At 42.1% G+C, this 14,511-nt stretch overlaps 1 protein-coding gene and 1 pseudogene across 1 annotated transcript in view; one reads left to right on the top strand and one right to left on the bottom strand.

The window, feature by feature from the left end:
* The window catches only part of Fto (FTO alpha-ketoglutarate dependent dioxygenase), a 457,526-nt gene that overhangs the window by 171,788 nt on the left and 271,227 nt on the right, over window positions 1-14,511 (bottom strand). Inside the window, exon 8 of the mRNA XM_017797386.2 lies at window positions 6,352-6,476. Within this exon, the coding sequence (XP_017652875.1) occupies window positions 6,352-6,476 (125 nt within the window). The remainder of the gene's footprint in view (window positions 1-6,351; window positions 6,477-14,511) is intronic.
* On the top strand, window positions 11,021-12,617 carry LOC103731690 (annotated as a pseudogene).

Genomic DNA, 14,511 nt, shown 5'->3' with positions numbered 1-14,511 from the left:
GAAGACTTTAAAAGTGGTGCATTTCTTGGAAAAGTAACTGGGAGACAGGGTGCAGATAATCAAAGGGGCAATTAATGTGGAATCCCTCGGATGGTACTCCTGGGAACACAGGTGTCCCAGGAGAACTCCACAGACATGACCCCCTACAACTACAAAGAGAAGAGTTATCACAAGTGACCACTTTATGAGAAAGATCAGACAGGAAAAACTTCTAACTTTAATCTGAAGGAATGCTTTAGTTTCGTTTTGTTGAGTGTTCTTCAATATGCAGGATGTGGCAGCTCTGCACATTTTATAAAAACATTGCGCAGACTTCCATGGGGGAAAACAGTGCCTATCACTCCTCCAGACCAGAAGCTCATGGGAGGAATGGTCTTCAGTTGTTTCCAGAGCCTGGAACAGTGCGTGGAAAACAGCAGGTCCCTAGTAAATATTTTCTGAATAAATGAATGTGTGAATAATTATTTTCCTCCAAAATTTAAGAAGTACTGCTCATGGAACAGCAAAGGACCAGTCACAATTAGAAATGTGCCAGAGGCCCAGCTCACACGTGTTGATTTTATAAATAAGATGTACAGAAATCAATTGACTTTTGTCCCCATAAAACTGTTCAAATAATGACAGCAACAATAGCAATCCCAATCACAATGCTGGCCACCTTAAGATAAGATGGCCATATCTTGGAAAAATTCTAACTCCTATCTCTTCATTCATTTAATCCTGGCTCTTAATTCATACAATGTTTCAATTCCTAACACATTTCTGAAGAGGTTTTATGGAGTTATCAGGTTTTATGGAGTAATCTGGTTCTGACACAAAGGGCGGCCGAAAGCGGAGACTGTAATAACTAAAGAAGACCCAGATGCATTGTAAAAGAAAAACACTGATGGGGAACAATAGATCAGCACGTCCCTGATTCTCCTCAAATCTCTCTCTTACTCCCCATGCAGCTCTGACAGTACCCACAAACTGAGCTATTAATGGACATGTGCCACAACTCTTAGTGCCCAGTTAACTAACTGCCCACTCCAAAAAACAGTTACTCTCTGGAGCATGAAGGACAGCATCAGACATGATCAGGGCACCTCAGAGGTACAAACTACACTTATTGTGACTATAACTCCTCAGAGTAGAAAATGAATTGTGGCCCAAATGGGAAGTCACTGAGGTTCAGGACACCAGCAGGTATCCCAGACAAAGGAGCTTCCTGGAGCATCTGAAACCTGAAGCCACATAAGCTTCAGCCTGACTCTACTGGACAGAATACAGACCTTCTCTCTCTGACAGACGGCACATGCTAAGAACATGCTCTATCAATCACTGAACTATACTCCCAGCCCTAAGCTATTTCCTTTTATAACCTTCTATCAAAATATGCACATGAACATTCAGATGAGTGTTATTCAGCACAGCCCCAAATGGAAACAACCCAGATATCCATCAACTGATAGCTAAGTAGGTAAAATGTGGCATATTCATACAAAGGAATATTATTTAGCATTACGGAGAATGAAGTTAGGGCTAGAGAGATGGTTCAGCAGGTAAGAGCACCGGCTGTTCTTGCAGAAGACCCAGGTTCGCCCAGCACCCACGTAGCAGCTAACAACTGTCCATAACTCCAGTTCCAGGAGATCCTACACCCTTTTCTGTCCTCCGTGGGCACTGCACGACACAGGTGCACGTACACACATGCAGGCTTAACGCTCATATACACTAATGAAAAACAAACAAATAAATAAATAATAAATAAATAGAATGACGTACTTACATGTTATTACACAGGTAAACCCCTGAAATCATTATCTAAACGAAAGAAGCCAAATCTGCGCTATTTACAAAATTGTTCAGAATAGGGAAATCTATAGATACAGATAGTAAATTAGTGGTTGCCAAAGACTTTGGGGAGAAGGGAAAATTGAGAGTAGTGATTACCAGACACCAGGGTGTTGTTCCTGGGTAAGAGAATGTGTTGTGCTCAGACAGTGGTGATGACGGCACAGCCTTGTATAGATGCCTCAAAAACCACTCACCATACTTCAGAATGATGGGCTTTAGCTTAGACGACATTTTATGCTATTGGGATTATAACTCATTTTTTTAAAGCCTCTAATGAGCTTGTTTTTGTCTTTTGTGCTTGCATCTCACATAGCAAAAAGTAAAGGTGCTGCTTCATGGTGAAAAGCAGTTAATTCTGCAAGTGCTCCTCGGCCTTCTTCACCCGACTTTCTGTTTGCTCCCCCTTCTCCCCTATATATACAGTCAAGTCAAAACCAAGGATGAAAAATAGGCTAGCATTGGGTAATGTTTAGAAGCTTTCCCTTTCTATTTTTAACATGATTACAGTCTACGCAAGGCTTCTATTATGCAGACAACGCAACTCAGTGCCGAGCCTTCAATTCTAGTCTTCTAAAACCTGCATGATTACATACTTGGCTGAGTAAACATTTCGCTAAGCAGGTCAGAGCAGTTCTCCACTTTTGTGGCGGCAGTGGCTCCTCTGACTGCTTTCGACTGCCTCTTTCTAGGAACCCGTGACATTCTCATCCCCAGAAAAGCCCTGAAACTGGCCACAGAGCACACTCCATCAGATGCACAACATCACATGCAATATTTCCCACATAGTTAAGTATACAAATATACAAACAGATGCCTAATGAATAAAAACATTTTTGTCTCTGAAAGAGGCGTGACGTGTTCATCATCTCTACAGAGATAACAGAGCTCTCTGGTCCTCAGCAGCCCAAGCCTGAATTTAGGACACTGCACATTCATGGAAGACTAGGGAACAAACTTCACTCACTTGACAAATAGTGCATCTTCTCCCAGAAAAACTGCCAGGTTGTGGTTGGAATAAAACAGTGCCCGTGAGTCATGCACAGAGCCAGTGTGAAGAGTCAGATGCTGGAACGGACTCCACATGTTGGTTTTCATTGTAAAGCATTTTCTCTAACATTTTGATTAACCTAGATCACTAAAATTGAGCAAGCAGGCAGAAACAAAACTTTGGTTCTGACATAGGCAAGGCAAAGGGGGTCTGTTTCATTCCTGAAGGTGAAGGTGAGTAATTATGCCATCAATGCCCTGAAATTTTTCAACAATCTAGGCAAGATGCTGGAGATGTGTATAAAATAAACAAAGGCACTGATTTTTATATCTTACCTAGAGAAACAAGTCAGGCATAGTAGACACTGAACTGTACCTTCACTTGGGTATACTTTTTAAATGATAATTCCTTCCACTGTCACCATTAAATCTTAATCCATTCCAGCTCCGTGCATGGGTCATTGAGCCTATATGTACTGCTGTTATTTTAAAATGTTTCCCCTTGGTAGGGAAAGAGGGGGAGAAAAGATGTTGAGAGCCAGATGGGCCTCTTCACAGTTCATTTATCAAACCTAATACGCTGGGCTCCACCCTCCTCTCTCTCACTATTGCGGTTAAACTTCCATATAATTTGGTAATCATTTTCATTATCAGACACTGACCCCAAAGCAGCCGATCCTGGGATACCCAGTCTTTGCAGCTGCTCTTTTTCTGCCTGTTCCTACAGTAGACCCTAAGAGTCTCAGATTTTATTAGCTGCAGACTGACCTTTGGGCTGTGGAGGTCAAGAAGGGGTCAGACCAGAGGGCTTGCCCAGTTCTTTAAAAGCTATAACAAGCTGTCCATCAGGCTGAGTGGACTGTATAAACAAAGGCAAATCTTCAGAAATTCGGTACCACTTCTGTTAACACTTACCCCACATTCACACAGCACTGCCGATGCATTCTGGATCATTCAACTCTTGGGAAGTGAATAGACAGCCTTAATAAGCCTATTTGGAGAGGGCTGTTTATGGGATTACTGAGTGTGGGGAAGCAAACCCACAGTACTCAGATGTGCCTCTAGAATCTCAGTCTTATGTGACACTGTGACAAACTCGGTTACCCTAAGTCACTGCGGAAATGACACTTTCCTCAAGAAGTTAAATTGTGAGGAACATATGCTTTTAGTTTCAAAGACTGCAGTGAGTCCCAGACAATGGCTCTATTCCTGGCCTGAGCGAGGGAAACAGATTTTATAACTACAAGTTTCACTGAAAATATTCTCTTGAGATCATGATCATAGATGAACCTGCTAAAGAAAGGGCTTATGATGGTGGACTTACTTCGAAGTTACTGCCAGCTGCGGAGTCTCAGCTGACCTTAAACTTCTTGAAGTTGTACAGTTCATAATGCATTCTCTGATGTTCAATATAAGATAATTAGAGTCATCTATATGTAACATTCAGAAGAAAAAAGTTTCCATTATCTAATCTGACTGATCCCCTGATAGCTTTGATGAAAGTAAAATGCTATAACCTATTGCTTGGCCTCTAGTGAGTGCTAATTATTTTCTGTCAAAGCACATTTTTCCTCGTGTAATTCTAAAGTACACAATAGGCCCGTCTTTAAAACCCAGGCATCTCAGGAGAGCGGCACTGGCCAGGATGTTTTATAACTTTTACCACTGCCTACTAGACGGTTATGCAAGGCCCAGCCTATGTCAGACGCCGGGTGATGCTTTGATGAGGAAGGAGTGATATGGTGACGTCTGTTTATCTGGCTCATACGGATGAAGCTTTGAGACAGGGCACCGAGACAGGAAACATCAAATGGGGGAGCAGAAGGTGGGGGAGGATTACGGTTATTTAATACTCTGAGGACACTTTGCCTTCAGAGCTCTCAAGACATCGTTGTCTTGAAATTTTCTTTCAGGTGTTTGGTTTTAAGGGGTCTGCACAGTGTCAGCGGCTAAGCACTTTCTTTGCTCCTCCCCTGCTACAAAGGACTTGAGAATTTCTGTTTCAGATGGTAGACTACATCAACTTCAACACTGGCTCCAGCTCCTGATTAAACTGTTAGCAGTAAGGGCCAGAAACACTGAAGCCAGACTCCTTTTAAACAGGCAATCTTGGCCACATCATCTGATGATTTGGTGTCTCAGGAAAGTATTGTTAATGAACTATACGCACTCAACAAAAGACAGCTATTTCTCAATGTGCGAGCATTCTGTACCATGCTGAATTTAGAGGGAAGGGTGTGGGAGAGAGATTACAAGGAAATGGGTTCGTCTTCCTTTCTGACTTAATTAGTAGTACCAGGAGGAAGAGTGTGGCAAACATAAAGAAATTTTTCTCATGCCCCAAGGTCAACATTTCATCATTTAATAAAATATATACTTTAATAAATATAATAATCAAAACTGTAACCCCAGCTGTCCTGGAACTCACTATGTAGACCAGGCTGGCCTTGAACTCACAGAGATCCACCTGCCTCTGCCTTCCGAGTGCTGGGATTAAAGGCGTGCACCACCACGCCCGGCAGAAGACTAAAATTTTAATTACTGAGAATAAATGATAAATAAAGCACACACACCATTTGAGGAAGCAGTGTTCTGATACCCAATGAAAATCAATAGCTCACACTGTCTGATTTTCTTGGAAAATGCTCATGTCTTCAGCCTTGTCAGATGAACCTATTTTTATGATAATTATTGCTAGTAAAGCTATCAATTACTGTAAAATCTGTTGTACAAAGTGTTAGTGACTATTACAGCTATCAATAAAAATGGTCTTGACTCCGAGGCACTCAGCAAATAAGACTATGAAAGGAGGTACAGTGCAGTTTTCTGACTCCTCTCCCTCTTGCATAGAGATGGATGACAATTTTTAGCAGCTATGCATGTAAAAGGGTAATTCCAATATTTGGAGGAGTTCAATACAACCTACCACATACCAGTTGTTCTTCAGAAAGGAGCGGGGTAACACTACATTTACCCTGCAAGCCCCAGTTCTATAAGAACTGATGACTTATACAAACTTCCCACCAGTGACAGGAATGCAACCACATGTACCTCCATACAGAAAGAAACTGGGTTGAAGCAAAAATAATTTCTACTTGATCAGTTCTAAAAATGAGGCTGATAAATAGACTACTTCCAAGTAGTCTTTCCGCCTACAGTGACAGAGCATACTCTGTGGACTTCACAGGCATCTGCCTACCTAAATAGCAAGGCTAGTCTTTAGACTACTGATTGGAAAGGGCACTTTGGCATGAGGCACTTAGATTAAATTATTCTCAAGATATAAGCATGCAAGCTAAATGTTACACCCATGGAGAGCTTATATACAACACGGGTGATGTCAGGGATCATTACAATCAATGAGGTCACCATGGACAGGAAAGCTAACTTTAGCTGAAAAATGTCTTCAACTTGCTCATTTCCTATGGCCCCTCAACAAGAGGGACAGACCAGCAGGAGACAGGAGCTTAGCCAAGCGTAGCTCTTGTCTCTCAGGGACAGCAAAGCCTGTCTCGCAGCAGCACTAACCTGGTATGCCACTCCTTCCTCAGGTTCTGGCGCATGGTGAGTGAGGCCAGGACGGCAGACAGAATTTCACTCCTTTGTTCCACTGGGAGGCCCTCTCTTTTAACTTCACGAAGCACAGCATTTGTCTGGAAGAAATGATCCCCAAAAGAGAAAGAAAAAGTGAAAAATTAATAATAAAAAAAGCCCATAAGCAAATCAGGACAGTAAATCAATGGCTTTTTTATTACAGTTCCCCTGCTAACAAATCAATACGGTAAATGATGGTCAAAAATGGCCAGCATATATTCTGTGTTTAATCAATGTACATGGCACATGGGGTAAACTCCAAAGCACCATAGCCTAGAGAAACGCGTCTGGACACCATACATTCTTGCTCCCATTTTCTCAGCACACCAACGATTTTTTCCCCCTGGGAATTGCCTACCATGAGCTATTATTAGAAATGATTTTCACATACTCTTCATTTTGAGTTGTTTTGCTGTTTTCAAAAAGAGCAGACTCTGAATTTCCCTCTGTTTCTGTCACCAGCCTAGGCTTCCTGCAAGGCCTCTCTCATTGGAATTGTTACTTTCAATTTCTACCCATGCCAAAGGCTGGGGGCAGGGTGTCCTTCATTTTCCTGGCTTGTTGCAAATCAAGATCTAATAAAGAAAGAAGGGCATAAAAATCAGAAAAATCACTATAGTTCAATGAACATCTTTAAAATATGTGACATTATTTTTAAATGTTTTATTTTTTTAAGATTTAAAAATTTAAAAAATTTTATGTGTGTGTTTTGTCTATACGTATATAGGTGTACCATGTGCATACAATGCCGACAGAGGACAAAAGCGGGCATCAGATCCCCTGGAACTGGAGTTGAGGATGGTGGTTAGCTATCATGTTGGTACTGGAAACAAATCCAAGTCCTCTGCAAAAGCAGCCAGTACTCTTAACCACTGAGCCATCTCTCCAGCCCCTTAAGATTTTTAATTATGTGTACTTGTATGTGCTTGCGTGTGGGTATGTGTACATAAGTACAGGAGGAGGTTGCTGGGTCCCCTGGAACTGGAATCACAGTTGGTTATGAGCTGCCTCATGTAGGTGCTGGAACCAAACGAGAGACCTCTACAAGAGCAGCAGGTGCTCTTAACCACTGAGCCATCTCTCCAGACACGTTTATTTAGTTATTTACTTTTGGTGTGTGTGTGTGTGTGTGTGTGTGTGTGTATACACACGCTATAGTGCAAATGTGGTGGTCAGAAGACAACTTTCAGAGGTCGATTCTGTTCTACCATGTTGGTCCCAGAGATTAAACTTGGGTTGTAAGGCTTGATGGCAACAGCCTTTACCTGCTGAACCATCTCACCAGCCCTATGAATATTATTTTTAATTTAGTGTGCAATCTTTAGGGATTCTATAACATCCATAGCTATTAGTTTACTAAAATCTATAAACTAGAAGACAAGGCACATATTTAGAGATGGTGTCAAAAATATGATGAACCGGGCCCATTCCTGACCACAAGCAAGTCCCCTCAATGGAACTGAGCCCGGGCTCAGCATCAGTTGATGAGGGCCCAGGCTGAATGACAAAGAAAGGAGCCTGGGCCCTGTGAGGAGCAGCAATCAGCCTGGGCTCATCCCTGACCCAGTTGCGGTCAGGGCCAGAAAAAAAAAAGAACCGTTAAAAAAAATATGTATGATGAAAATAAAACTGTCTTTTCCTTTGAATTTACTAAAACTATTATTTATTACAAATTATTTATTATAACTCTTTAATGGATGGGCCAAAGCAAGGGTTAGAAGAAATGAAACCACTTTCTTCTGTGTGTGATGTACATTTTTACTTAGAGCATACTCATAATCTGGTTCTCCTGTAACTTGAAATCCACCTCTTCACTCTTCTCTGGCATTCTGCAGTGCATATTTACTATCTTCATGACCAGCCCAAGAAGGGATACAGGGAGTATCTGTTGTTTCTGTTGTCTATATCAACTCTTGTCTATATCAACCACTTTGTCTAGCAAGAGCACTCAGACTCCTTTATAGGAAAGCCCAACTCTCTTTTCCAGGACTCTATATTCTTAGGAGGAATGATGAAGAAGGGAGTAAAATCTTCAGAGGCAATTTATCAAGTACCTGAGCTCCCAGCACCCCTGGCCTTTGACATGCCCTGGTTTCCTGAGTATCCTATCAGAGCATTCTTTGTTCCTCTGATCATCAGAGTTGGTCAAATCTTTTTAATAAAGCCCATTTCTTTAAACTCACTAGCATCTGTTTCTGATGCCTAGAATGGAAACCTCTGACACACAGGTAAGGCAGCAGACAGTATTTCTACTGTAAAGGGTCCACAATTAAACCAGGACCCTGATTTGTGCCTCCTAGGTCCAGTGTGACATGCATGATCCTGGGAGAAGAAGCCCAGGGACAGTCAGCTTCCACAGAACCAGTGCTCTCAGCCCTCCAGTCCTGAGAGGAAGCTTACCTTCTCGAGACAGTTCCAGCACATGAAACCCAGAAACCAGGGGTCACAAATTCCAATACCCACTAGGACAGACAGATAACAGGAATGAGTAAGGCGGAGGTTACCTGAAGAGGACATGTGCTGTCAAAACATGGTTGTGACTGGGCTCCTGCCAACCCTGCTGTTCAGAGAAGATGGTTCAGGAAAGCCAGAGTCAGGAATTTTCAAAATCAACAACAACAAAATCTATTGGCAGGGAGGATTATATATGAATACTCCTGGGTCTGCATATGCTAGAAACCCACTAATATTCTTTAAATACAATGTAGTCCAAATAAGAAATACAATGAGCTGCCAACATTCAGTTTTATAATCTAAAAGATGTCTAATGTGAGTGTTGAAAGTCACAACAGCCCTGCCTGTAGTCTGGGACACCCCATTTCACAAAACTGAAGCAGCCTCAAACAGTCCTCTGGTGTACCACCACATCTGTGGGTACACATTATTCACACCGAGGACCACAAAGGACAACAGATACATGCGTGGCTCCAAATGCAGTGAAAATAAAACATTTTTTCAAAACATCTTGGAGCCCTTTCTTTCCTTTATGGTCATTTCAATTTTATACAGCAGGCTTTGTTTCTCATGTACTGTGAACAGCCCAAGAGAGGAAGAGGATGGGTTTAAGAGGACAGTTTCACCAAAGCATAGGATACTGTCTGTTCAGTTTGCTACTACAGTCCTATTTATCACACAATGACTTTTAGTATTTGATAAATCAATGAATGAAAAAGAAACTTGAAAAATGGGCACTGCAAATACAAAGAGCAATGGAAGACTCTTCTAAGAGATGACAACTATACACACGATGAGCTCATGAAACATAAGCCAGGAGACAGCCACATGCTCCACCAGGGGCTCTTCAGTGCCAGGAATTAACTTCCAGGTCCTTCAAAATGATCAGTGCCCCTAGTTTCAGAGCTTCCTGAGCTTGCCACTCCAACCTGTCCTTGGGATTCATGCTGTACTTCTGTACAAGTTACATGACATTTTTCTTTAAATTGACTCATTTGTTTAAAATGTAAAATATATGCACTTTAAAGAAAAACGGAAAAACCAGTGGTGCTTGTCCTAAATGAGAAGATAATCATCAAGGCAATAAAAGCACAGCTGTTTGTTTGCCTCAGTCACTCCAGGTGGATGATTGCTTGCCAGGTGTGTCCCCCTTTGTACTACAAAAGAAGGTATGAATTGTGTTGGAAAATGCTAACACCCTACCACACTTAAATAAGGACCTCTCTGACATGTTCAAATAGACAAAAAAAGGCTGAGGGACTCCTCTTCTCACAGCCTTCCATGTACGGAGTCCCTTAGCACCAGCTCGTCTGCTCCAGGGAATGAATGCCTGTGCATCACATGCCACGCTCAAGCAGCAACGCCAGACATAGTAATGGTTTTTAAGCACTTTGTAGCTAAATCTATCCTCCCAAAATGCAACTCATAATCTATATAAAGCAAGCAAAACTTGGGTAATTCTCTTGATGCTGTTATGAAGGACCTATAGGCACTTTCTCTGCCACAGGGGATCTCCTCACAACCCCATACCACTGCATAGCACAGTCTGCGGGTAGGAATGAAAAATACTGCCATTCTGACAGTCTCTCTCTCTCTCTCTCTCTCTCTCTCTCTCTCTCTCTCTCTCTCTCTCTCTCCCCATCTCTCTCCTTTTTTTTTGAGATGGGATCTCCTGGTAGCCCAGCTAGCCTGGGAGGTCCACCTACTTCTGGAGTGGTGAGATTGAAGGCATGTGCCACCATGCTTGGCAGTTTGGAAGTTTCTTAAAATGTTAAATGTATGCTTAATATATGACTCAACAACCACATTTCTATAATGTAGTTAAAGAAATAAAAATTTATGACCATACAAAAGCATGCTCACAAATGTTCAGATCACCTTTGTTCATAATCAGCTAAAACTACAAACAATCTAAATGTTCTTCATAGGGTCAACACATTGTGGTATAACCACACAGTGGAATACTAGTCCAAAAGAAAAAGGAAGAACGATTGATATATACAACCACTTAGATGAATCTCTGATCCCATCCATATGATACTCTGAGGAAGGCAGGCCTACGGCAACAAAGACCTTATTAGCAGCTGTTAAGGATGAGGCTCGATAAGGAACGGTACAAGAGAACTTCGGGGGATGTCAGAACTATTCTACATTGTTATTGCGGTGCTGGCTACATGGGCTTATACATATGTTTAAACTCAAAACTGCACACCCAAAGAAGGATCAGTCTATTGAATGTCAATGTTATAACATTTAAAATTTATGTTTCTATTGCATTTTAAAATAAGAAATGATGAGATCGATCTAAGATGGCGACTGTGGAACCGGAAACCACTCCTACTTCTAATCCCCCACCTACGGAAGAGGATAAAACAGAATCTAATCAGGAGGTTGCTAACCCAGAGCACTATATTAAACATCCTCTACAGAACAGGTGGGCACTGTGGTTTTTTTAAAAATGATAAAAGCAAAATTTGGCAAGCAAACCTTCGATTGATCTCTAAGTTTGATACTGTTGAAGACTTTTGGGCTCTATACAACCATATCCAGTTGTCTAGTATTTTAATGCCTAGCTGTGACTACTCACTTCAAAAACTATTTTATCTATTATTTTTATTTATTTTATATATACGAATGTATTGCCTGCATGTTTGTAAGTGCCGGGCTAAAATGTGAGGAAGGGATGGAGTGTTGGATGGGCTTGTCCTCCGAATAACCAGCAACAGATGGATGTCTTCTTCTCTGGCTGCTCCCCCACTTACTTCAAAGTGGTTGGACCCTAAGACTCTCTGTAGGAAGTGAGGGACAGAGGGAGATAGTCATCCCTCCCACCCAATCAGTCAGCCTTAACTGCATGAGGGGGAGAGACTAAGGACAGACACAGGAAGAGAGAGGAAGAAGGCGCTTAGCCATCTTGGACCAGCAGACTCAAGTTCAGGAAGCCGTGGCCAGGCTAAAATGTAGAGAGAAAAAAACAGCCCTAGGGTGCTCATTCTTTGTAAGTACCCCCTCACTGCCATCATATGCTCTGTTAGCTCTGTTAGTAAGCCCAATAAATATTTGTATTCCCTAAACTGTAGTTTGGAGGAATAATTTCTCAGTTGGTCATAAGGACAGCCGAGGAGGGGGCCGCAGCAGGCCTGGAAGCCGAGCACGCACCTCCCAGCAGTAAATTCGACGTACAGCATGTATGTAAGTACATCCGTGCTGTGCAATGCCCGCAGAGGTCAGAAAAGAGCTTTGAATCCCCTGGAACTGGAGGTACAGACAGTTGTTAGCCGCCCAGTGGGTACTGGGAATCAAACCCAGGTCCTCTGCAAAAGCAGTCAAGGCTCTTAACCGCTGAGCCATCTCTCCAGTCCCAACTACTCACTTTTTAAGGATGGAATTGAGCCTAGAAGATGAAAAAATAAACGGGGAGGACAATGGCTAATTACATTGACCAAAACAGCAGGGATGAATTGACCTTGATCATTTTTGCCTAGAGACACTGCTGTGCCTTATTGGAGACTCTTTTGATGACTACACTGATGATGTATGTGGAGCTGTTGCTAATGTTAGTGCTAAAGGTGAAAAGATAGCAATATGAACCATTGAATGTGAAAACAGAGAAGCACTTACACATAAAGGTATACAAGGAAAGGTTAGGACTTCCTCCAAAGATAGTGATTGGCTATCAGTTCCATGCAGACACAGCTACTAAGAGTGACTCCACCACTAAAAATAGGTTTGAACATGTACAGTGAATTGTCTTTTAAAAAAAATAAGAAATGATGTAGAAAACAAGTTTACAAACATATATAAGAAAAATACAAAGAAATATATCCACATAATTAAAAGGTTCTATCACACAAATTTATTTTGATATTGAAAAGAATGAACTTAAGAGTCAGCATTCAGACCCTAAAATATGTATTTCTTAACTTCAGAGTGAAGTCATTTAACAAAAGGAAATTTCAGAGCATCAAAATCATATTCCTCTTACAAGAGGAATTAACTGGCATTCCTCAGTATACTAAGGTTGGCTCCTCCTCAAGGTTGACTTACCTGGGGAATGTAAGCAGGCATTTTCCCATTAGTAGTAACATAGAACATTCTTCAAGCACCAAGTTTTAGACAGTCTCCTATTAACCAAAACACATTCTCCTTCCCGTCTCCCCAAATCACAGGGGAAGCAAGCCATGACTTTAGGAACGTGCTCTGGAAGTTAGATCTTGTTCCATTGGTAATTCTTTTTCAATGACATCTGTGGGAAAGCTGGCCAGATGAGAATAGACCAAGCATATTCTAAAAAGGAATAAGTGTTCAATCCTAGAGTTACCTCCTCTCCTCTCAGTAAGCCTTCTCCCTGCTTGCACATGGACAGATGGACAGCCTCTCTCTCCCCAGACTCCTGTAAGGACTCAATGCCATTCGGATCATTAGTGTTTGGTTTAAGCTTAAATTTAGCTCATGTGCAAGGTTGTGCCAGTTTAGCCGAAGAATTCTTGAAAGTGCTTATTATTTTAAATGAAAAAAAAAAAAAGACCTCCAGTAGCCATGAGCAGGACAGAAGCACATCCCTCTGTGTAGCCCAAGTGGTGGAAAAGTCTCTCCTTGAAGGGTGGCTTTCGTTTTTGAAATCAGCCCTGACTTTCCCTGACCTCTGTCTTTTAGAGGGGACCTCTCTAGGTCTACCCAACACTTGGTTTGTCCCTCCTTGTCTCCTGAGTGGGCATTCCTTCTGAGGCCATCAACTGTTGCTGTCCCAAGGCCATACCTTCATTCTCCTCCATTTCGTCTGCCTGCTCTTTCTCCTGTAGACTAAGGACATGTACACCTCTGCCCTCAAGCAGCCCTCTGCACTGAGTTCAGCCACCATGCAGCCAAGTGGCTGTCTCTTAAACATGCCACTTCAAATGGCATCACAACTTTAGCTGTCCACAGGAGCTATCTTTGCTCCCCAACCTCTTCTTCTTTTTGCCAATCTAACCCTCAAGTGAGTGGCACCATTGTCAATGCAATGACCCAAATCAGACCCCCCAGTATCACCCAGTCTCTTCTCTTTTCCTCCCCTGAACTCCCTATACTTCAGCACCTTCTCTCTTACACCTGTCTCTCACTGTCCCACCCCAGTTCAGACCTGTCACCTGTGCCACTCAAGGGATTCCAAATTAGTTTCTCTGCATAACTCTTACCTACTTTATGAATTTCCTTACTTCAAGAGAAAATATTTCGGGGCTGAGTATGTAGCTCAGTGGCAGACTTGCCTAGCATGGGCAAGTCCCTAAGGAGGGAAGGACAGAGGGACAGAAGGAAGCAAAGAGGTACCTTTTCACAGTGCAAGTCTGAACAAGTTACTTTCTTTCACGTAATTCAATGTTACCCGCAGTGATGGCTTGTGAGCTGTCCGCATGAAGCTCTGGAGATTCCAGGAAGCACAGAAACACGTTGGAGATGAGGACCTCCAGCCTCCAAATCCCAGCCAAACAGAGCATTTTTTACTTGTGTACGCTTCAGTTGTTGGAATTTAGAACAAACCAAACAAATGAATTTTTTAAAGCTCAAATTCCTAAGCCTTCAAAACCCAAACCAAAGGAAAACAAAAGAAATCTTGACACAAGTCCTGCTTCCTTTATCAGTTTTATTTCCTGCATCTCC

This window comes from Nannospalax galili, unplaced genomic scaffold, assembly GCF_000622305.1.
Source record: "Nannospalax galili isolate Female #2095 unplaced genomic scaffold, S.galili_v1.0 scaffold274, whole genome shotgun sequence".
Lineage (NCBI taxonomy): Eukaryota > Metazoa > Chordata > Mammalia > Rodentia > Spalacidae > Nannospalax > Nannospalax galili.
This window is presented reverse-complemented; position numbering and strand designations above follow the sequence as displayed.